This window comes from Mytilus edulis, chromosome 4, assembly GCF_963676685.1.
Source record: "Mytilus edulis chromosome 4, xbMytEdul2.2, whole genome shotgun sequence".
NCBI lineage: Eukaryota > Metazoa > Mollusca > Bivalvia > Mytilida > Mytilidae > Mytilus > Mytilus edulis.
The window spans coordinates 92350982-92376658 of NC_092347.1; the positions used below are offsets into that span (position 1 = coordinate 92350982).

Consider the following 25677-nt stretch of genomic DNA (forward strand, 5'->3'; position numbering starts at 1 on the left):
TTTCTGTCAAATCTTATTTCAGGGCTATAGCCCTTTAATGAAATTGTAGCTGAGAAAGCCCTCTTGTTAAAAAAAAAAACCCTTCTTTTATCTACATTTATCTGTTAAATGAAAATATAAATAAGTGAAAGTGGGTTAATGATATAATATGAAGCTTGGACAGGTTAAAAAAAATGATGTAGTATTCATATTTTCATAACATGACTGAATATTTTAACATGCTTGATTATTTATATTTTATTAAGACTGTTTTCATTGGAGTTTGAAAATGGTGTGGAATATGAGTTTTCATCAAACAAGAAGTAGCTAGGGAATACTTTTTATTAAAAATTGATGCAGGAAAATTGTAAGAACAAAATAGAAGTTCTATGTGGTCTAAATTATATTAACAATGTTGAAATAAATATGACAGATTAAACTGAAATCATAATAAGTATAATTTCTTTGAGCCTGTCTTATTCAAGAAGACTAGAAGGATCCTATCATTGGTATTTATTTCCTAAGATAGAAATTTCTTATAATTTGTGAGAATGCAGATTTGTCCAAGCTTTTTTTTAAATGTAACAAAAAATATGGGACACCATGCTATTTTCCAAGCTACAAGTCGTGCAAAATTGCATAAATTGACAAATATTGTTCATGAAAAGCACTTATTTTGCAAATAAAAAGAAATCTATGTGATAAAATTTTGAAATAAAATACCAGAGGATAGGTAAATAAAAATAAAATTCTGTCACCAACCTTTTTTTCTTGCTACAAGTAAAACATTTACTATTTATATTATCTCCCCTTAAATGGCTACGTAAGTTCACAATTTCATTAGATCAAACACAAATATTTGGTATTTGATAAATGAGGTTGACTAATGAAACAATTCACTTATTTTACTTTATTCCAATAAACAATCTAACCCATTAATTGCCAGTCTGTGTCAAAATTTGCAGACTTGACCAAAGAACTACACCTATTGTGAACTGCTAGTTTACATTCAAAGATGGTGGTATACAGTTAATATACCTTAATAATTGTAAAAGGAACCATTTAATGTCATTAGCTAGCTGACAATTTGTTCATCTGTTGTGGATAATAACAATTGCAGTGGTATAACTCAATTATAATATAATTCAAACTTAATAATTAATTTCAAAGTCATCAAGTAGTCCTCTTTTTTTATGTTTCTACTTTTCTATATTTTGAATGATTTTCATTTTGCGATCTTTCTTGCACAGAGAGTATACAGATTCACTTTTTCTCATCTCAAAATAGTTTCTTAAGATTTTAACAATTCATAACTGTTTATACTTGAACCATGCATATTGATTTTACATATTTTTTGTGTTATTTATACTTTTTATGTCAAACAGAATGATAAAACAGTCCATAAATAAAGCAAGGACTGTCTGTATAAAAATAGCACTTAAAACTTTCTTACATACTATTTGTTTAATATATGATTTCTGTTAGCATGTCTTTAGTAAATAAAAGTGCATCAATTTGTCTACATATGAAAACTGACAATAAAACCTACATCTTTGCCGACTAAATCTTCTTTATTTTCTACAATTCCCCACGGTGCTAGTCCAATAGCTACAACTTTGTTCTTGGTTTTGGTTGTTCTATCGCTAATAGCTTCTCCTACATGTCTGGTAACACCTGAAATCAAATCAACAATTTGAAGGATTTTCAAAATCCATAAACATTTTATTTCATATATGTTATGAATATTAGCATCTAATATATAAGTTTCAAAGGATATCGGATTTGAGTACTTTAAGGGCATCCTATACAGTTTCAAGGGAGTTAACACTTGGCGCCACGTTAAGCGTTTGAATTCCCGCAAAACGTCACTTTTTGTGGGACGTAATGTGTGTAATTTTCCGTAATAAGAAACGTAATGTGGATTTTTCGATGTTCCAATTTCCAATTCTAACGCTTACTTCTACCATTAATATTAGACTGTGCATTTGATTCTAACACAATAACAGTCCAATAAAATCATAAGAAATAAAAAAATAAAAACACATTACTGTTTCTGTAAGATTTTCAACAAAATATCGTTTAGTGAGCATTCTCAAAACTGAGATTTTATCATCTCAAAAATGTTGCCGGTAATTTGCAGAGATAACGTCGAAATTGTCTGCCAACGACGTCATGCACTTTAGCACTAACGTTGGGGTTACAAAAGGGGGACGCAACTTTTAGGATATATCGCGTTTATCATAGAATCCAGCACGGTGACATATATTTTTTATTTGAGATTTGGAGAAAGTATGACAAAATGTAGTTTATGCAGAAAAATGATAAAAATGACATTTTCAGAAACAGTTTATTTCCATAAAATACCATTTTGAGCACCTGGTCCGCAATGACAAGCAAGGCTTGAACAATTATATAGTCATTCTTGTTAGGATTGATATTTTCCCTTATTGGCACTTATCACAGCTTCAGATTGAACCCGATCTTAATAATTTACGACGAAGAATATTTGCTTCAAAATTTTTATAACATTGACTAACTTTTTTACAAATTGCACAAATCCCCAATTTTCAGCCTCAATTTTCTCGAAAACAAACACGGTGTCCTATGTTTTATTTCGTGTTTTATTTTATAACTCGCCAAGGCCTACAACATATTTCAAAATTATAAAAATGACTATATCGAGAAACTGTATCGGATGCCCTTAAGGGTATTGCTAAGTATTTCATTTACAGAGAAAATACTTTAGTTATCCTAGTTAAATTCATAGGTTCATGAGATTTAGTTCCAAATTCACATGCTTGATGGATATTATTTATCAAATCAGACATAACACTTTCAAATCTGAAATTCCCTATACAATAACTTCGAACATCTTCACATACATATTAATTATTTCATGAAAGCTAGCACAATCAATCATGTTTTTCTAATGAAGTACTTTTATAAAATAAGAACAAAAATTCAAGAAAATTAATAGAACGTCAAAATTTATTGATTGGGATGATGCAATAAGCAGACAGATATTTGTATAACTGACAATAAAAACCTCTCAATTCTATTTAAAAGAGATTTATCTTTGCTATAATTAGACTTCCAAGTGATCTTATCGGGGAGATTAATTCTCTTTGTATAATTGATTAACATCCGTGTTTCTGTGGTATTCAATTATCTGTCTAAATATGACTCTTTTACAGAAATACTCCACATGAACCTAATTTCACTTTACTGAGGAACAAAATACTATAGAGTAAATTTCAGTATATCTTTACTTCTATAATTATGTGTCTGTGTACCTTTCTTTCTTATTAAAATAAATTATCAAAATGATTGATTGATGGTTTTTTGCTTGCTAATTATTCTGGTCATCAAATATTTTAACAGTGGCAAACAAAATTGAATATGTATCCTCAAAATTCCTCTTTTGTAGATCAAAAGTGACTTTTGCCTTGGTTTTTCCTTATGTTTGTGATCAAAGATATTCCCTATGTTTGTGATCATAGATATTCCCTATGTTTGTGATCATAGATATTCCCCTATGTTTGTGATCATAGATATTCCCTATGTTTGTGATCATAGATATTCCCTATGTTTGTGATCATAGATATTCCCTATGTTTGTGATCATAGATATTCCCTTTGTTTGGGATCATAGATATTCCCTATGTTTGGGATCATAGATATTCCCTATGTTTGTGATCATAGATATTCCCTATGTTTGTGATCATAGATTTTCCCTATGTTTGGGATCATAGATTTTCCCTATGTTTCTGATCATAGATTTTCCCTTTTTGATCATAAATTTCCCCTATGCAAACTTCTCTGAGAGGTTGATGATTCAAAGACTGGATCCCTACATGTATTTGTACTGATTCCCTACCTGTATTTGTGCCTCCAGTAATGATCCAAGCACCTGTAGTTCTGGCAGCTTTCAACAATCCTTTACGGAATACTCGCTTTAACTTAGGTTGAAGGTCAAAGTTCAATATTCCTCCATGAACTGTAATCAGTAACTTTGGTAATGCTAGTCCCCAGTGTTTTTGTAACAACTGTAAAACTTGGTCTGGTTTACTGTCGAAGCTACTCAATCTAACATACTGAAAAGATAAACAAATATATAGTGCACATTATATAAGTACATGATGGATATCCCATATCCTTTGTTTATCTATGTTCTGATTTTGTGTCATGGATGGATACCCCATATCCTTTGTTTTTCTATGTTCTGATTTTGTGTCTTGGATGGATGCCCCATATCCTTTGTTTTTCTGTGTACTGATTTTGTGTCAAGGATGGATACCCCCTATCCTTTGTTTTTCTATGTTCTGATTTTGAGTCATGGATGGATATCCCATATCTTTTGTTTTTCTATGTTCTGATTTTGAGTCATGGATGGATATCCCATATCCTTTGTTTTTCTATGTTCTGATTTTGTGTCATGGATGGATATCCCCTATCCTTTGTTTTACTAAGTTCTGATTTTGTGTCATGGATGGATGCCCCATATCCTTTGTTTTTCTATGTTCTGATTTTGTGTCATGGATGGATATCCCCTATCCTTTGTTTTTCTATGTTCTGATTTTGTGTCATGGTTGGATACCCCATATCCTTTGTTTTTCTATGTTCTGATTTTGTGTCATGGATGGATACCCCATATCCTTTGTTTTTCTATGTTCTGATTTTGTGTCATCGATGGATATCCCATATCCTTTGTTTTTCTATGTTCTGATTTTGTGTCATGGATGGATACTCCATATCCTTTGTTTTTCTATGTTCTGATTTTGTGTCATGGATGGATACTCCATATCCTTTGTTTTTCTATGTTCTGATTTTGTGTCATGGATGGATACCCCCTATCCTTTGTTTTTTTATGTTCTGATTTTGTGTCATGGATGGATACCCCATATCCTTTGTTTTTCTGTGTTCTGATTTTGTGTCATGGATGGATACCCCATATCCTTTGTTTTTCTATGTTCTGATTTTGTGTCATGGATGGATACCCCCTATCCTTTGTTTTTCTATGTTCTGATTTTGTGTCATCGATGGATTTGTTTTTCTATATTCTGATTTTGTGTCATTAATGGATACCCCATATCCTTTGTTTTTCTATGTTCTGATTTTGTGTCATGGATGGATACCCCATATCTTTTGTTTTTCTATGTACTGATTTTGTGTCTTGGATGGATACCCCATATCCTTTGTTTTTCTATGTTCTGATTTTGAGTCTTGGATGGATGCCCCATATCTTTTGTTTTTCTGTGTACTGATTTTGTGTCAAGGATGGATACCCCATATCCTTTGTTTTTCTATGTTCTGATTTTGAGTCATGGATGGATATCCCCTATCCTTTGTTTTTCTATGTTCTGATTTTGAGTCATGGATGGATACCCCATATCCTTTGTTTTTCTATGTTCTAATTTTGTGTCTTGGATGGATGCCCCATATCCTTTGTTTTTCTGTGTACTGATTTTGTGTCAAGGATGGATACCCCATATCCTTTGTTTTTCTATGTTCTGATTTTGAGTCATGGATGGATATCCCCTATCCTTTGTTTTTCTATGTTCTAATTTTGTGTCTTGGATGGATGCCCCATATCCTTTGTTTTTCTGTGTACTGATTTTGTGTCAAGGATGGATACCCCATATCCTTTGTTTTTCTATGTTCTAATTTTGTGTCTTGGATGGATGCCCCATATCCTTTGTTTTTCTGTGTACTGATTTTGTGTCAAGGATGGATACCCCATATCCTTTGTTTTTCTATGTTCTGATTTTGAGTCATGGATGGATATCCCCTATCCTTTGTTTTTCTATGTTCTAATTTTGTGTCTTGGATGGATGCCCCATATCCTTTGTTTTTCTGTGTACTGATTTTGTGTCAAGGATGGATACCCCCTATCCTTTGTTTTTCTATGTTCTAATTTTGTGTCTTGGATGGATGCCCCATATCCTTTGTTTTTCTGTGTACTGATTTTGTGTCAAGGATGGATACCCCCTATCCTTTGTTTTTCTATGTTCTAATTTTGTGTCATGGATGGATAACCCATATCCTTTGTTTTTCTATTATGATGTAGTACATTTAAAAATTATTTTTTCTTTTCTCTATTGTCTTTTCCGAGACATATTGCTACTTTTCATACTCTTTATTTTTAACTAACCTGTGCCTTGCTGGGATGAGGTGCTCCCTGAAATTCTATTGTACCATAGGCATCTGTTGGTTTGGATTCCGTATGTGCGTATGGATGCCATCTTTCTGGTCCAGGAGGTACCTCTAACTGTTTAGGGACTGTGTCATGCCAATTCTCTAGTCTTCCACAACAACACCTAGCAAATAAAAATATTTTATTTTAGAACAACTTCCATTTTCAAATATTTTTTTTCAGTTTTATAGTACATGTATTATAATATAAAACAGTTTTCTACATGCAAAGTATACACACATCATTCCCAACACCCCTCTGGTTTACACACAGCAGTGGTTAAAGGTAGAGAGACGATGATGATGCGGGGTAACAACCTTGACTACCCAGAGGGTCTTGCAGGGTCAGATGGGTGCCAGAGATATAATACATGGTTCACAGTTCTAACAAGTTACAGCAACTAATTAGTGTTTATGTCCATATATGGTCATTGGCTTAAAATGATTTTCTGAATTAATTACTGAAGTGAATTTTCTGAATATGACTCCTATACTTGGATGATAAGTTTTCAATCAAAGCAGCAAAGCTACTGTTCAAAGATTTTTGCTCATCTATTTAATCGTTGAAAATGCAAACAATATTTGTTTTAATGGACATTTTACAATACAAATCATAAAACTGAGAATGGAAATGGGGAATGTGCCAAAGAGACAACAACCCGACCATAGAGCAGACAACAGCAGAAGGTCACCAACAGGTCTTCAATGCAAAAACTGTCAAAAGGCCTACTCCCTAAATGGAAAAGACATAACAGATTCCTTACTTGATAGAACCCAACTCTCACAAGTTACTGTAAACTCACTCTGATTTGTAATACCAAGTTTATCTTTATTGTATCATAAACTCTTTTTTTTTGGTTGATCTCATTTCCTTTATCATCTCTTTAAAAATTCCAATTATCTGAGATATAAAAGTAACATTTTTACAGTAACAATCTCCAGATCTTCCTCAACCACGCAAGTTAATAACATGGCACAGCCACAAGACTATCACAAACTTGATTGTATTTTTTTAGGTTTTTTCTTTAAGAAAACTCAATGAAAATAAACCTGATTCAATTTGGTTATGAATCTTGTGATATTTCTATAATTCTAGTACGAGGAAGCACATTTGCATAAATTAAGTCAACATTAAATAATTTTTTGCATAATTCAAATTATCAAGCTAAAAATCCATTAGTGCTAGTGCATCAGGATATTTTTATTTCACATCTCAAACTAAATATGTCTATAGATATTACATAATAGAGAGAAAATGAGTTGAAGATAGTCATCAAGTTAATTTAATCATTTACGAATAAGTGTCTTCAGAAACATATATTTTGATTTTATTTTTTATCATTTTCCCTTTTCATGTGTGTTTGTGTTAGTTTACTTATTATAAAATAAAAGTTGAATGTGTCTTAGGACATTGAATCAATGCATTCGCTTAAGCTTGCTTTTCAAACGAAAATGGGACGGACAGAATGACAGTCAAAGATAACACTTAATGCACCCTTCACTTTGCAACGAGGGCATACAAATATCATTGAGGGCATTATCCTATCTCAGAGGACCCTTCACCATGCAACGAGGGCATAAAAATATCATTGAGGACATTATCCTATCTCAGAGGACGGTGTTCTGCCAAAACTTTATACATGATTGTATCTAGTGAGAAAAATCATCCTAATTCTCAGCAAATTCAATAGTTCAGTCAGTGAGAAACAAGTATTGGCCACTTATAGGTGCGAGTGTCATCTGCATATAATGGGTAAAACTTGAAGAAGGAATTTCCATTATATATTCTTTTAGCTTAGTAATTAACTTTTATCAGGATGGGTAAAACTGAACAATAACCTTTCATTAGTTATTAATTGGAGGAGATAAGTGAACTCATCAGATAAATACAGATCTCCAGAAATAGTCAAGGCTGCAATGTTTTTACTAAGCAGAATGATATCAACTTTATTTGCTTATATATTTTTTAAGCAATAAACAAAACCTTTGAAGACAGATGCATTGAGTTCAATTTTGTCTGATTCTGCTGTGTCTTAAATATACCATCAATTTAATTTGAAAGGAGTGAAGAAGAGTTAAAGTAAAACTATGCCAGTGCATAAAATAATACATGAACACATTTCTCAAATAAACTATAAATATAATGGATCTTAAATTCTTATAAGTAAACAGGAGCCTCTATTTCAGTGGTTGTTGTTTAAAAAATAATTGATGCAAGCTGTACTTTATTGTAGTTTTAACATGGTTAGGCATTATAATCGTAATTATTTTTGCCCGAGCAATAGTGAGGGCTAAAATAACAATAATATAATGCCTACGCATGTTAAAGCTACAATCAAGAATAGCTTGCATCTTTTCGATTCTGATAAGGACAATTAAGGTAATTTGTATGTCCAATGTGTATAAGTGTACAGCGTTTGAGAAGGCTCTTCCATGAACCTCCCTTTTTGTTTGTAAACAAGCAAACGACTTGCACTTGTTTTATATTTGTCATTTAGGTGCCCTTTTATAGCTGATTGTTGTAGGTGGTATGGAGACCTATAGTTGTTAATTTCTGTGTCATTTGGTCTCTTGTGGAAAATTGTCTCATTGGCAATCATACCATATCAAAATAAATATGATGAAATTTAATTTAAAACCAATTAACACGAAAGGCTTGTCCTTTCAAATTCCTAACCAAACCCATGTACTTCTTCTATTCTATTGTTAAAGCATCATTTTACAGTATAAATGTAGATCAACTTTTGATTTCTAGGAATTAACCCTAAAATGTTGCATAGGCACAATCAATAGTATGATACACGAGTTAAACCAAGTTATTGTTCTAGATATCATGTTATATTTGGTTATTTGTAAATATAAGCTTGTATTATGTACACTAAGGGGATTGAGACATTTATTGAATGTAAATTCATTGCAAATATTTAGTATGTTTTGCCTTGAAAATAAAAATATCAAACACAATGGATTAATAACTAAGTAAAACAGAGAAATCATAGCATCAATTCAGAATAAAAACTTCCATTTTTATTCTGATGATTTTAAAAAGTGTTGTTCATAACTGCTGCTATCTTTGAACAAGATGAAAAGCTATACATCAGAATTATGAATCAACTGAAGTCTATAGAAAATAATTTGTCAGCATGGTTTTCTGTGGTGTATTCTTAACACTTAGCTAGATTATAGCTGCAGACAGAATATGTAATATATCTTGATTCTCAACACTTACATCTTATCTGACGATGTGCATTTGTCAGAAATTTTTTTTTTCTAAAGTATCAAGTATCTTACTGAAGCCCACAGGACTTAATGCACCAACATCATTTAAGATAATGTCTATTTTCTGTTAGTTTTAAAGCATTACCATATGTAGTTTATTGATTGCTATTTTTCCTTCTCAATATTCAACATACAACAATGAGGTTTATTCAAAACTGAGAAGAATGGATTTGCACATGAACTCATATTTAAAATACAAGTCATATCAAAGAAATGCAATTATTTATTTTTACAAATGAAATTATTTTTCCTGCAACAGTGAAAATAATTACAGGAACTATGTTAAGACTTTGCTAAGCAATATAATCATCACAGCCAGAGTCATCATCCTGGCATCAGAACCTAGGTATGATTAAGTTACTAAGTTACAAATGGCCAGCTGATTGCACCAAACAAAACAGTTGTAATTGGCTTTGAACTAAGCTTTCATGACTGCAAGTACTCTTATTTCAGTGCTTGATGTCATTTGCTTTTAAGTTAGTTGCCTGGTATCAATCTTTTAGGTAAAGCAAGTTGCTACTGATTTTTATATTTTGTTCTTATGTTATATTGTTACAACACTCTCCCAAGTTGAGGGAGGGTTTGACTCTAACAAACATGTTTAATCCTGCCACATTCTCTGTGTGCCTGTCCAATGTCAGGAGCCTGTACTTCAGTGGTGGTCATTGGTTAATATCCGTTATATTTGGTTACGGTGAATTGTTTTGTTATAAATTAAGTTGTTATTTTTCTTGATGGAAATGTTTCACTGTCACATTTTTCTTGTCATTGTCATTTTATAGCAGACTATATGGTATGGGGTTTTCCCTCATTGTTGAAGGTCATAGGGTTGCCTTAATAATTGCTTACATCAACTTCATTTGAACTCTGGTGGATGATTGTCTCATGTACATATTTATTTTCCTTTTATTATTATTCAAATCATTTATAGAGGTCAAGGTAATCTAAATTTAGTGGGGTCCTATTTCATTAATTATGATAAATCAATTGAGAACAAATGATTTCTTCTTTATTTATAATTGCTTAGATATAAACCTTTACTCAAGTTTTAACTAGTGCCACTCATGAGTTACATGAAGGTCAAGATGATGAAGGTCAAGATAACCTTATATCAGAGTTCATCTTCATCATTGAATATGATGTATCAACAGTCATAAAGTATCATTCCCACCATGATTTACAGTTGCTTAGATCTGGACCTCAATGAAAATTTAATAAAAGTCAGTCAAGCGTCAAATAAAGGTCAATGTCACATATTCATAATGTTGACCTTTATCAAAGCACAAGATTTATGAAATGACAAAAACATAATTCTTCTATAAAGTTTAGTTGCTTAGATCCTGATTTTTTATATTAAGAACCCAAAATAGAGAAGGAATGAACTTATAAATTGACAAAAGGGGAGGGTACTCTGGGGATAATGAATTGTTATGATTACTGTCCCACAGATTTCTATTCTCAAACAAACCATGCATTTTTATATTAATGTCATCTCCAATCATGTGAAATTAATATATAAAATATTTTAATTAACTGCAGAAATGATGTAAAAATTCATGCTGAAGAAAATAGATATATTACCAATTCCGAATTACCAACCATCAATATCACTGAATTCAGAGATGAAAAGAATCATGGAAGCAATAAAAGTCGAAGATCAAAGGCTAAAAAACTTCCTTGATTTTGTAAAATCCTTTTAATGAAAAAATCAAAAAGCTAATAACACAATGGTTACAAGAAATTTATTCTGCTTCTAGCTTATTTTATTTACACAAGTTACAGAAGCTGAGGTTTATTTTTAATGAAATCATATTTCAATATTATAAATTAAATCAAATGAAGGGAATTTTATTTTTACGTTTTACAGTTTTATGTTTGAGAGTGAACTGAAAAGTGAGAATGATAAGATTAAAAGATTAAGATAAACTCAACATCTGAAATCTGTTTCTTCTTCCACAACTCAAACATGGAGCAGCCACAAAAATATATAATGTTTTTAGGTTATCGTTTTTGTCCTTTCACTCAAATATAATAATATATCTATAGCTGCTTATAATATTTTACTGCAAGAATAACAAATTGTATGTGAAGAAGAGGAATATATTATTGAAACACAGGTAAATATTTATAATCAATAACGTCAACAATATAAATACAGGAAAAAATGATGGTCCTATTAACCTTTTATGTGAACTATAAATCGAAATCAATTTCTGAAATGATTGGGCCTTTCACAGGATTTTCCTCCCACAAGAACCGGAAAAATTCTCTGTTTTACCTAATTTTCAGGTAATTAGCAAATTCCTTCCCATATTTGTTCGGGTCAGACAGGAAATTTACTGTAAATACTGTTTTAAGATGGAATTACTATCACTCTGATTAACAGCTGTATTTACAAATAGCTTTTCTAGACAATTGATTTCTCTCCGTTTTCTTTTTCAATTAATAAAATTTCTCTGCTAGATTATCGTTGCTTTTTTTTGTTTTTTTTTTAAATCATTTACTCAACCATTTGTTTTTATTAATAACAAAACAAATAAAAGAATTGCAAGTCTTTTTTTTTTTGTCCTAATAAAATGCTTGGCCGAGCGCAGCCTTTTACCACCGCAGAGGTCGACCCTGAACAGTTGGTGCAAGTTTGGACACAATTTTTAAGATTGATACTGTCTGTATTTGAATTGTGATAACATTTTTGATAATATAGGATTCTGACACAAAATAAATGTGGTAATCTTAAAAGTTTGAAATTAGTTGAAATATTTGTATTTAATTTTCAATTGAAGATTCTTGCTATTGCGCAATACTGTGCAATTGGATATTTCTTGCTATTGCTCAATACTATGCAATTAGGGATTTCTTGCTATTGCGCAGTATTGTGCTATAGCACTAAAACTTAAACTAAAGTCATGACAAAGTTTCTTCATTTAATGACCTCACAAAAACAAATAAGAGAGATAACTTGCTGATTTATAAAAATGTCAGTTATTTGGACACATGAAAAATAAGTGTTATTAATCTATCTTATCCGGCACTGCCATAACTGCTGAATTTGTCTCACTTTATTTTTCAATGTTTATATATGTATTTAAAACTTTTACCTATGTTCAATGTTATTTTTATTGGTAGCTTTTTACTGTAAATTTTTAGTAAAATTGAGAATGGAAATGGGGAATGTGCCAAAGAGACAACAACCCGACCCTAAACAAATATATACTAGTTCAGTGATAATGAACGCCATACTAATTTCCAAATTACAAACGAAAGTGAACCAACGCCTGGTGAGTCTGTAGTACGGTAGAGTCCATAAAGTGGATACCCGAGGGTATGCAGGGTCGTTATGATAAAAACATAAAATGTAGAGAGTCTTATAACAACAACACTTTAGGGACTGCTGCAGAAAATTTCCAAATTGTACACAAGAAACTAAAATTAAAATAATACAAGACTAACAAAGGCCAGAGGCTCCAGACTTGGGACAGGCGCAAAAATGTGGCGGGTTAAACATGTTTTTGAGATCTCAACCCTCCCCCTATACCTCTAGCCAATGTAGAAAAGTAAACGCATAACAATACGCACATTAAAATTCAGTTCAAGAGAAGTCCGAGTCTGATGTCAGAAGATGTAACCAAAGAAAAAAACAAAATGACAATAATACATAAATAACTAGTATCTCAATTGTTTGTAAAACAATTGAAAGGTCTTTCCTGTAAAAGTGATGTTTTCGTAATGTTCTTTGTACGACCTTTCGTTTGATATACGACAAGCAGACCTTCTGAAACTTTTCGCTTTTTACACTTAATGACCTCATCCGCCTACATTTTTGAGATCGGAAGTATGATATATGTAACACAGGGTAGATGAGCTTTCATTTGATATGCGACAACGCCATGTTCTAAAAAGTTTGATTTTTGCACTTAATGACCCCATCCAACCAATTTTTGGAGGTTGGGAATTTGATATTTCAAATGTACACATCATGACCTTTCATTTGATATACAACAACCCTATAGTAAAAGAAAATTTATTTTTTGCACTCAATGACCCCATCCAACCCATTTTTGGGGGACGTCAATTTGAAATTTGAAATGTACGCTTTATGTTCTTTCATTTGATATGCGACAACCTTACCATCTGAGAAATTTGAATTTTTGCACTAAATGACCCCACCCTTCCGCCTGGGATGAAAAAGAGGCTTAAAATTTTCATTTTTTAGTAGAGTTTATTATGACCTTCAATTTGATATATCAGATGACCCCATTTGACAAAGTGGCAGATATGATGCAATATCAACGATATAAATAAAAGTTATGAAATTTACAAAGTCAATGCAAAACATGAAAATTTCAAAATGATTTTTTGGTGGTTTTTTAAATGCAATGTTTTTGGTATTTGGTCAAACATATAACTATGTTAACCTCTTCAATTTCTTAAACATTTTAAGTGGTAAGCTCTTGATGATTCAGAAATACATGCCTCCGCTCAGAAAACTTCAAACTGCATTATTTCTAAAACGACAATAGATATCTCAAATCTGTTAAATGGTAAATGATCTACAGTTAAATGACAACATTATAGAAAAGAATTGGGACAATTTCAAAGTTCACCAAGATCACAATTAATCATCAAATATATGATGCAATACCAAACTTGAGAACCGGAAGTCGTAGAGACATGGGATTACCACCATTCAACTCAGGACCACTTGACCTTTCAAATGTCACAAGGTCAAGGTCATAGTATAATGTGAAGGTCAAGGTGAAATTTCATCATGACCTGACATTGACCTCAAATTGGAGGTCTTGAATTACTGATCATCTTTGCAGTTTATAGTAGATTGATATCTGTTACCTTTAAAAAGATATACACAAAATACTATACTTTTAAGAATCATCTCGTTATAACTTTTGAACAGACGGTCGGACATTTTTGGGCTTATTATATAAAATGTAGAGCTCGTCGAGAGGAACATTTTATACGCTGTATGTATGCAGCAAAGTCTTATAGTTTTCCTAATATGACATCTTGAAATTACAGCGTAATTTTATTTTGCACTCTGTGACCTTTGACCTTGGGTGCGTATTGAAGGTCACATGAATTAAAGATAATTGGTGAAGGTCCCAAGTCTCTACGACTTCCAGTTTTGGAAATACAATTTTTCTAAAATTATGTACAATTTTTCAAGGGGAATAACTCCTTATAAGGGTTAATAACAAAATGATTGTACATGTTCGTTAACATTGCCATCTGTTCCTGTACATGTTGCTGTTTTCAAATCGATTCTATCTCTTATACTTTTTGAGAAAAATGCAAAGGAAAGAAATTGTTTCAAGGGGATATAACTCTCATAGGGGACGATGAAATCCTATTCAGCCTCACATGGTAATACATCATAATAAGGTCTACATTTTGTCTAATTAAGGTCATGATATCTTTAAAACTAACGAGGGGGGACCATGTTGAAAAAAATCAATAAAAGGGAGATAACTCCTAAAGGGGATGATGAAATCCTTAACAGAGTCATTTGGTAATACATCTTGGTGAGGTCTAGCGATGGTCCATATTTGGTGTTAATAACTTCAACAGAAACAAGAAGCGGGCATGTCAAAAAAATGTTGGAAGAAAAAAAAGAAAAAAAAAAAACACTAGTATCTCAATTGTTTGTAAAACAATTGAAAGGTCTTTCCTGTAAAAGTGATGTTTTCGTAATGTTCTTTGTACGACCTTTCGTTTGATATACGACAAGTATACCTTCTGAAACTTTTCGCTTTTTGCACTTAATGACCTCATCCGCCCACATTTTTGAGATCGGAAATATGATATATGTAACACAGAATAGATGAGCTTTCATTTGATATGCGACAACGCCATGTTTTAAAAAGTTTGAGTTTTGCACTTAATAACCCCATCCAACCAATTTTTGGAGGTTGGGAATTTGATATTTCAAATGTATACATCATGACCTTTCATTTGATATACAACAACCCTATCGTAAAAGAAATTTTATTTTTTGCACTCAATGACCCCATCCAACAAATATTTGGGGGACGTCAATTTGAAATTTGAAATGTACGCTTTATGTTCTTTCATTTGATATGCGACAACCTTACCATCTGAGGAATTTGAATTTTTGCACTAAATGACCCCACCCTTCCCCCTGGGATGAAAAGGGGGTTTAAAATTTTCATTTTTAAGTAGAGTTTATTAAGACCTTCAATTTGATATATCAGATGACCCCATTTGACAAAGTGCAAATAATGATGCAATATCAACTATATAAATAGAAGTTATGAAACTTACAAAGTCAATGCAAAACATGAAAATTTCAAATTGATTTTTTGGTGTTTTTTTCCATGGAATGTTTTTGGTATTTGGTCAAACATATAACTATGTCAACTTCTTCAATTTCTAAAACATTTTAAGTGGTAGGCTCTTGATGATTCAGAAATACATGCCTCCGCTCGCAAAACTTTAAACTGCATTTTCTCTAAAACGACAATAGATATCTCAAATCTGTTAAATGATAAATGATCTACAGTTAAAGGACAACATTATAGAAAAAGAATTGGGACAATTTCAAAGTTCACCAAGATCACAATTAATCATCAAAGATATGATGCAATACAAAACTTGAAAACCGGAGACATGGGACTATCACCATTCAACTCAGGACCACTTGACCTTTCAAATGTCACAAGGTCAAGGTCATAGTATACTGTGAAGGTCAAGGTGAAATTTCATCATGACCTGACATTGACCTCAAATTGAAGGTCTTAAACTACTGATCATCTTTGCAGTTTATAGTAGGTTGATATCTGTTACCTTTAAAAAGATATACACACAATACTATACTTTTAAGAATCATCCCGTCGTAACGTTTGTACAGACAGTCGGAATCTTTTGAGCTCAGTGTATAAAATGTAGAGCTCGTCGAGAGGAACATTTTATACGCTGTAAGTATGCAGCAAACTCTTATCGTTTTCTTAATATGCAAGCTTGAAATTGCAGCGTAATTTTTTTTTTGCACTTGGTGACCTTTGACCTTGGGTGCAAATTAAAGGTCACATGAACTTAAGATTATTGGTGTAGGTCCCAAGTCTTTACGACTTCCGGTTCTCGAGATACAATTTTTCAAAAATTGTGTATATTTTTTCAAGGGAAATAACTCCTTATACGGGTTAACAACAAAATGATTGTATATGTTTATTATCATTGCCATCTGGTCTTGTACATGTTGCCGTTTTCAAATCGATTCTATCTTGAATACTTTTTGAGAAAAATGTAAAAAAAAGAAATTGCTTCAAGGTGACGTAACTCTCATAGGGAATGATGAAATCCTTAGCAGCCTCATATGGTAACACATCATGATGAGATCTAACTTTTTTCCAAATAAGGTCATGATATCTTTAAAAACAACGAGTGGGGGGCCATATCGAAAAAAAAACAATAAAAGGGAGATAACTTCTATAGGGGATGATGAAATCCTACACAGCCTCATCTGGTAATACTTCATGATGAGGTCTACCGATGGTCCATATTTGGTCTTGATAACTCGAATAGAAACGAGGGGAGGTCATGTCAAACAAATGCTGGATGAAAAAAAAAAAAAAAAACAACAGACTACTAGCAGTTAACTGACATGCCAGCTCCAGACTTCAATTAAACTGACTGAAAGATTATGATTTCATCATATGAACATCAGGCACAATCCTTCCCGTTAGGGGTTTAGTATCATACCATCATAACATATATGAGAAGAACATAACCCGTGTCAGTGTTTTTATTTTTTCCTGGAGTCACTTTTTTATTGTCATTTGATATCTAAAATCCTACTAGAGAGCAGATATACACAAATTACTAAAATACAACAGATATCCTACTAGAGAGCAGATATGCACAAATTACTAAAATACAAAAGATAACCATGAAATGAACCTGAAATCTACAATGAAAACAATTTCTTCACTTCTTCAATAACTGGTGTATTACAAATAGTTCTTATATTCCCATATGACCATTTTTCTCCTAAAGTTTTTTGTAAATCACATTATCCATATGGTCCTTACCAAGTTTATCATTGAGAACTATTTTATCAATAGGAATCATCCCAAGAGTGTTGTAAGAAAATGTTTTATAATCTGCAGTGTCAGTTTAACTAAAATCTTCTAACTTTATCTGTACAATTTCCCTTCAGATAAGTATTTTGTTGCCTATTTTTAAACCAAGACTTTTTTAACCTTCTATTAAATGAGAAACATTTTTTTGATGAGCTAATTCATAGTTTTAGAACAATGAACTTTTGGTTGGTAAAACATTCTTAAAACATATTTTTTTCACTGTTTCAATGCATTCATTATACAGTAATCTTTTCTTGTTGTGGATAAATTGACAAGATGAAGCCCTTGCACACCATACCACTATTAATGCCAGTGATGGCTTTGTGCATCATATGAGATTGCCAAATAAACAAATATAACCCAAGGGCGAAAATTTCCCATTTACAGAGACATTGTGTCATGCACCCCTTGTGATGTCATAGTGGTACTCTGTAGCTTGGTAGAATTAATGTTAGTCAAAAATTATACCATCACTGATCAGAATGAGTCTGATTATAGTCATTTAATGTGTTTAAGTTGCTGATGACAGTCCTCTATACAGATATGTTGGCCCCTAGTCAGATAGAGCAAATGTTTGACTCCTTCATACATGCCTATAAGGCAAACAGCATGAAAACCATATCTCATAACTTACTTTGCTGAATCTTTGGGACTAGGAATAAACTTGGTGCATTCACGCTTTAAAAAAGTCCTTTCAACCCATGATTTCTGGCCCTGAAAATAGAAAGGTTTAAAACTCATTTTATTATTATTACAAATGTGATATCTGCTTTTTGCCTACTCATAAACAGCTCCGTTTGAGTAATGACAAACTTTGAGATTCTAGTGGATACAGCAAGTACAAGAACATGTAATGGTTTCTGTGACAAGTAAATTTTGAATCTAATATGTATGCAGTGTATTTCGTTGACATAAAACCCATATAGACAATTTGATATAGTAATCCCCTAGAGATAGAAAAGCATAACAGAAGCATTTGCAAAACAAATTTCAATCCATATCAAGTTAATTTCTACTGTTTCCTTGTTGTAATCAGTGTTTGTTTTTTAGATGATTATTGATAAACTTCACTAAGATTATCCAAGTTTCAGCTTTCTATAAAACTTTGATTATTGGCTTGTAGCTAGTAAATTTAATGGCAATATATCCAAATATGTAATAACACTATCCAAGAAACTTTTATTAACAATTCCCATATGCTACATTTTGAATGAAAAATCAGAAAATTTAAGGAAAGTTTTTAAAATAACTATTTCTGCCAGATTTACCAAATTGAATTACAATAATTTAAACTAGATCAAAATCTGGACTTATATCTTACTTAATTTTTGCTTTTGGATTGCTGAATCATTGAAACTTGTGCCATATACATGAACACTTGTCTTCGTAATGCAATCTAAAAGTTACAATGGGCTCCTCAATTTTTGGAGTTCACAGAAAGATACCCTTTAAGTGAACTTAAAACCTTATTTGTTGAATCTTATATGGATTGAGTTATCAGTATATCATATGTGATCAAATGAATGTCTCTCCCCCTCCACACTCACACACACATACTGAATGTAATCAATTAGTTATGAGTTTCAATTTTCTGTCTGAAAGATGCAAAAGCAACCTTGACCATCAGAACTGAATTACAAACCAGACAATTTGCTATTAAGTGAGTACTAAAAACAAAGAATGGTTAATGTAACTTTATCTATAGCGGTAGGTAATTATCTTAGGAAACAATGACATTTTGACCACAATTATTTGTGCTATAAACCGCTGATCACATAGTTTAACCTTATCACAGTAGAACTGAAACCTTATAATTTAGAAATGTCTTATCTCGAAAATACCAATATACCAAAATAACATATTAGGCACTGCTTTGCATAGTCAACTGAAGTATTGTCAAACGTTTTTTACACTTTGTCTGACAGGTGATTTACAGACCTTTTTACAGACTTCTGACCAATCCTTTCGACAAGCTTGGACACAAATGGACCTATTTAATATATAGTTATAATTCTGCAAAATATTTATTCACATTTACTTTTCATTTCCCCTTCATTCATAAGCCAGTTAAATATTATATGTCATAAAACAGATTAGAAACTTCCATAAGCCAGTGTCAGTTATATATTGTATGTGTCATAAAACATAAGAAAAAACCTCTATAAGCCAGCTATTATATTACTTATGTCATTACAACAGAAAAGACACATACTTTTATAAAAAAAAAAATCGTTAAGAAACAATGCCATTTCAGAGCCAATAACCTCCCAGCTTTGTTATTCATGAATGAAATTATTTGTTTTAATAAACAAGAATGTGTCCAAAGTACACGGATGCCCCACTCCCACTATCATTTTCCATGTTCAATGGACCGTGACATTGGATAAAAAATATAATTAGGCATTAAAATTAGAAAGATAATATCATAGGGAACATGTGTACTAAGTTTCAAGTTTAGTTAGTATCTGCAACCAGCAGAATTAAACAACAATTCATATACAGATCTAACCAATCAGCTTTTAAAATAACTTTCAACCTTTTTCCCCCCATTTCATTGCTTCAAATACAGCCAGAGTTACCGGTACCTTAATGTTTTTGGATGATCTTTCACCAACAAAGTGTAATAAAAGGTGTTTTAGTATTCAAGAATGACCTCAAACATGAAACTAACTATCAATAAGGAACTGGGGGGTAAATGATGACAGGGCGACCTACTTTTAATAGGAAGCTGTTAAAGTAACTTGCCAAGCAATAAATTTGATTGTAGGTTGCATAATATATCTTTAGGGATAAACTTTTTCATATAAGAAGTCAACAAGGCCCAATGTATAGGTCAGAGTAACTTGCTTTTTTTTGTTGGAAATATTTTTAAAAATATATAATTCAGAAATTTTTCCTATTTGGTAGGCTAAAATAATCCCTTTTTACACAACATTAAAACAAGCAATAATAATTCTACATCTGTCATTTCAGGGACTCTTATAGCTTATGCAATATGGGTTTTGCTCATTGTTCAAGGACGTAGGGTGACCTGTAGTCATTTGGTCTCTTGAGGAGAATTGTCTCATTGGTAATTATATCACATCTTCTTATTTTTAGTCATAAATACCTACTTTGGCTTGAGCACAGTTATTCTCCTCTAAATGCATTCTTACATCAAGTTATATCATTTGTAGGTCCCTTAGTATATAAACTTTATTTTAATCAACACTATTTCTTTGCATTTTGATATTGTTTTGAATATTTAAGTTACCCATGTGCATCTAATTACCAGGAAATACTATTTAAGGGAGTATCTAAAAAGATTATTACAGTTTTTTGTCAGTGGTCTGACAACTGTTACAGAAAATCACAAGAGAAACTGTCAGAAACTATGTAATTAAATTATATAAGATAGGACGTGATCGTAATATTTCATAAGATAAGATTGTTCTCGTAGAGTACTAAAACTCTTAAAACACAAAATATCACTTCTTGCACTGCATAAAACTCTAGCGCCTAAAGGCAACTTATACATTTTCATATTCATGATATTGTCAAATTTCACACACTATAATATGAGGCAGGTGTTACCTGTTAAAGAGGACCAAGTCTGTATAAGTAGCTATCTGTTGGGTTTTTTTTTTAAATTGAATTTAAAACAAATGTTTGAATCTTAATACTAAACACATCAATTATTTATTCCTTGTGAAATGACACCAAAAATTTAAGTGAACGAAACAAAAAAGTAATGTGCATACTGTTTTCAAGCTTATGGTTAAATTCAGTCAAAAAATGCATCATTTGTGATATGTTATGGTGTGACGTCCTGAAAGTAACACTTAATGTTAGCAAGGCTATTACTATTACCTCCACTGCATATATTGTATACCCTTCATGACATCGTATTTTGGGGTAAATATACAAAAAATTGCAAAGTTGTATGCAACTATAAATCAAGACAAAATGAAAACTGGAACTAGATTAATGTGCATATGAGATAGCTGAAAACAGTATACAGATAGTTTAAGATTTTGAATTGACTAGTATATTGATTTTTCCACTGTATTATAGAGGACATAATGTGTGTCCTTTTGATACTTTTTCAAACTATAAAGGAATGGACGTTATTGAAAAAGATAGTTAATTAAGATTTGTAATCAGAAACAGAACTCCCAATTCAATGGTTAATATGGTCAGATAATGGTCAAATATCATATCTTTATCACTCTTAATATATTGATTATACAGTGAAATCTGTGTTATATGACACACTGGGGGACCAGGAAAAAATGTCAGCTTAATCAGGGTGTCAGATTAAGCAGGGTGTTGGATATTCAGGTTTTTTTTTCCAAGGATAGGCATATTTTTTTACCAAAATAAGGTGTTGGTTAAAGCGGGATGCTGGAATACTCAGGCAACACTGTAACTATGAACATCCAGACTGAATAATAATGCAATCTCTCCTCTGAACTGTTTCAGGCAACATCAAATTATATTTTGCATCCCCTAACTTAAACTACAGAAACTTTGCTTTGATTCGAAGCTTGTTGTAGGATGTAATCATTGGTTATGAACACTTGTCAGCTATGTTTTTGAGGGGGAGTGTGATAAAATACAGGGACTTATGACAACAGCTAGACAGTGAACATGAAACAAGAACATGTAAAATGCTTTGTAAAGTGCACAGTAAAGTCATATCTTAGTAAGCAGTGGAGACTGACTGTCTCAATTAAAAATTATATAATTTCATCATTCAGAAAGAGGCTTTTACGGAACATGTATGGTGCAATCTATTTCAAATCAACCAAAAAAAAAATGGAAACACCACCAGCAAAACATATTTGATAAGATTCTCTTCCAAAGATACAACAACGATAATTTGCCATTATGTAAAACTAATTATAACAAGCTTTGGAGTATTCCTAAATTCAATTTGTAGGAATATGGTATAAATTGAGTATTCTGAAAGAAACAATATGTATTACATCATATGGTGTTGTTACAGAGATTGTAACCATCAAAACTATAACTTGTAACTATTGATACTGTCAAGATTATGACACATCCTAAAACCAAAGAAATCGCTATGTTAATCCTACAATTTGACAACTAAAATAAGTTAACAGTTGATTTAGAAATTTTCTTGCCATTATCATACAATTTGATTCCTAGTCTAGTGTGGACTTTAATATATTTAACAATTTTAACTGACCTATTTAATGCTAAATTGCTTAATTAATTCAATACTTAATCTGTTAAGTTATTGGAAACTTCTTTGTTGAAACAAAATTACAGTAAATAAATACTTAACTCTCATAACTTTTAAGATATAAAACACAAACATATGATGGCCCCTCTATTCTATTTAAGCAACAGTGAAGCCATGTTTGCTGATGGAACAAATTCTGGATACACTTTTCAAATGCCTTAAAAGCAAGGGTCTAGCTAGCTAGCTGTAAATATTTTTTGAGGACTTTACAATTGGTCAAAAAACTCTTTTCTTACTGTTAAATTTATACCAAAAGTCACAAGATAAATGAGTGTGCATCAACAGTTTTTACAGCATGAACTACTGGTATGTGAAATTTCCCACCAGATTTAGTACAAGTTTTTTAAAGAGTAATTTGCGGAATGCATCTGAGCAATGATAATTCTAAAGACTTGAAATTGAAATTTCCCCAAGAATCAATCGAACAAATTCAGATTTTGAGAAAAGAAATATAAATCATAAGTTCTTATGTGATTATATAAAGTAAAGAAGACCTACGATTTAGAAAAGGGATTTCTTCTGACTATCCAAAGGTGGACACTATAACACATATATATTGCAAAGTAAATAAGATAATGCTTGACTTGTGAAAAATAATTTTCTTTTTTCTAGAAAATTAAATAAAAGGTTTTTAGTTTTAAAATTATGGTCTTTGCTAAAAATCTGATTGTCTGAACATGATTAATAAATTGTCTTGTCAATTGTCAACTCAGGTTAAAGTAATAATCTGTTATTAATCTGATATCTCCTGAGGCTTTTAAACAGTAACGGAGGGCCCTGTAAATTACTGTCCAATACAGAGTGGCAGTTTTATTACTGAAATAAAAAATCGAAATTCAAGATGGACAACCACTCTCTTAAAATGGGCTTATGGGTTAAAAAAATGAAAACATCTTATCTTGGTAAATTTTCAAAATTGGGCTTTAATGGGCTTTGAAATTATCCCATCTTGGTAAATTTTTTAATTAATTTTTACAGAAATTAGGAATTTCTTTTCGCAATTTGTAATTTTAATTGGTCATGACTGGCAAATATGATTTTTCTGGAACCTCTGGTCCTATGGAATATTCAGTTCAGTTCAAATTTGTTAACCTGCAACCCAATAGTTTCAAAGGAAAATATAAAAAAGTGATACCCCACGATGTTGACACAGAATAAAGGCAAAAGCAAAAGCTCACATAAACATTTTGATCCTGGTAAGCTAAAATTACAGGGTTAAAAAAAACAAAATTAGGAAAACACCTTCATCTTTAATAAAATCTTCAGGGACACAATTAATCTTCGAACAAATTTCTTGAATGAATTTTTATATGTATATATTCCAATGCACCCCAAGAGAATTCCTGCCAACTCTGATAAATTTATTGTTTCTACTACTTTATATATCTTTCCGTTTTCTTTTTCATACAGTTAACAAAAAGAATAAAATTATTCCCTCAAGTTTAAAGACAGAGGATTAAAAAATTTCTTTCAACAAGTTCTTTTTTTCAGCAGAAACCTACTTTTCTTCTCTACATGGAATTTATATAATGCTCTTTGAAAGAGAAATGCTTGGCTTCATAAAGAGATTACAAAGCTTTGAAAAATTTGAAAAAAAATAAGACAGCCTTTCAAGAATAAAAAATATCAAACTACTTTTCAGAACATCAACAAATCAACAAATCAATTTTTCTTCAATTCTAGCATAAACCATTATTATTTGTTAGTTTTAAAAATCTATTAAGGCTATTAAGGCAAGTAAATTGTTAAGATATATAATAAAATATTTACCACTGCATCCGACTCTTTTTTCCGTCGTAAATTGACAAAATCCTCTAAAATAGATGTTATACTTGTCCGTGACCGGTTGGCCAATTTACTTTCTACTTTGAGCATCATTTAATAACAATTGTCTTTTTTCATCAAACAAAACTCTGGCCCAGATAAATTAAAATAAAATGTGTTAAATAATAACACCACGTTAATTATATTCCTCTATCCATTAGCTAGTCTCTAAGTAAGAACTATTGAGAGACACTGGACGGCCTAATTGCCTTGTCAATAAATAAATTTATCAAGAAACGAACAGATCTACCACACGGCTGTACTTCACACTGTGACAGTCGAATCCCATATAAACCATTTTTCTTGAAAAGATTTCATGAGCTGTCACTCAATCGTAACAGTGACAATCAAACAACACCAAATGTCATACATGGAAATTTACTAATCATTATGCATGTTACAATACAATGTCCTTTGTATATACCTTCAGAAGCCTGCAAGCTATCGTTAGGGATATAAGTCTTTAAAATGCCAATAGATCAATCCTATAACTAAAGTATCTTTTTTCAATTTAACAGGTAAAAAAATCACTGGGTTCATATTTTTTTAATTAATCAATTTTTCTATAAACCCATCTTTATTCTATGTAAATTTTCTAGAAAAACTTTATCTACAGACAAAAAGATAACAAGTTTGATATTCTTATCATTTTTTTGTAATGAAAGTTTTAAATTGTTACATGTGATGCACAAAACATACAGTTTGAACTACATATGTAATATAGGTTTGAATGTGTTAATTAATGCAAGTTTATCAAGGACTTAAAAAGCACCTAATTATATTTTAAAAAACAAAATTGACTTTATTGTGCGACAGGTTGACATTATTATGATAGAACAAGGTTCTCTATGATACTGTTGGTGTGCATCCAAAGTACTGCACCTGATAAACCTCTATCCAGCCTCGACTTCAAACAACGATTTTAAACTTTAATGATGTATACTGTGAAAGTACTTTTATTCGTGGGGTACCAATTTTCGTGGTTTTCGTGGATGACGTTATCCACGAATTTAAGTGTCCAACGAAATAAAACAAACAT

At 31.6% G+C, this 25677-nt stretch overlaps 1 protein-coding gene across 10 annotated transcripts in view; it reads right to left on the bottom strand.

Moving 5' to 3' along the window:
* The window catches only part of LOC139521056 (transient receptor potential cation channel subfamily M member 3-like), a 119395-nt gene that overhangs the window by 48552 nt on the left and 45166 nt on the right, over positions 1-25677 (bottom strand). For 7 of the 10 annotated variants that reach the window (XM_071314298.1, XM_071314293.1, XM_071314295.1 and 4 more), the window contains 4 exons: positions 18198-18277; positions 6130-6295; positions 3856-4072; positions 1529-1653 (listed from right to left, as the gene is read on the bottom strand). In XM_071314298.1, coding sequence (XP_071170399.1) covers positions 1529-1653; positions 3856-4072; positions 6130-6295; positions 18198-18277 — 588 coding nt within the window. Of the gene's footprint in view, positions 1-1528; positions 1654-3855; positions 4073-6129; positions 6296-18197; positions 18278-20676; positions 20728-24584; positions 24822-25677 lie in introns of those variants that run through there. The other 3 variants (XM_071314291.1, XM_071314292.1, XM_071314301.1) reach the window with 3 other exon arrangements.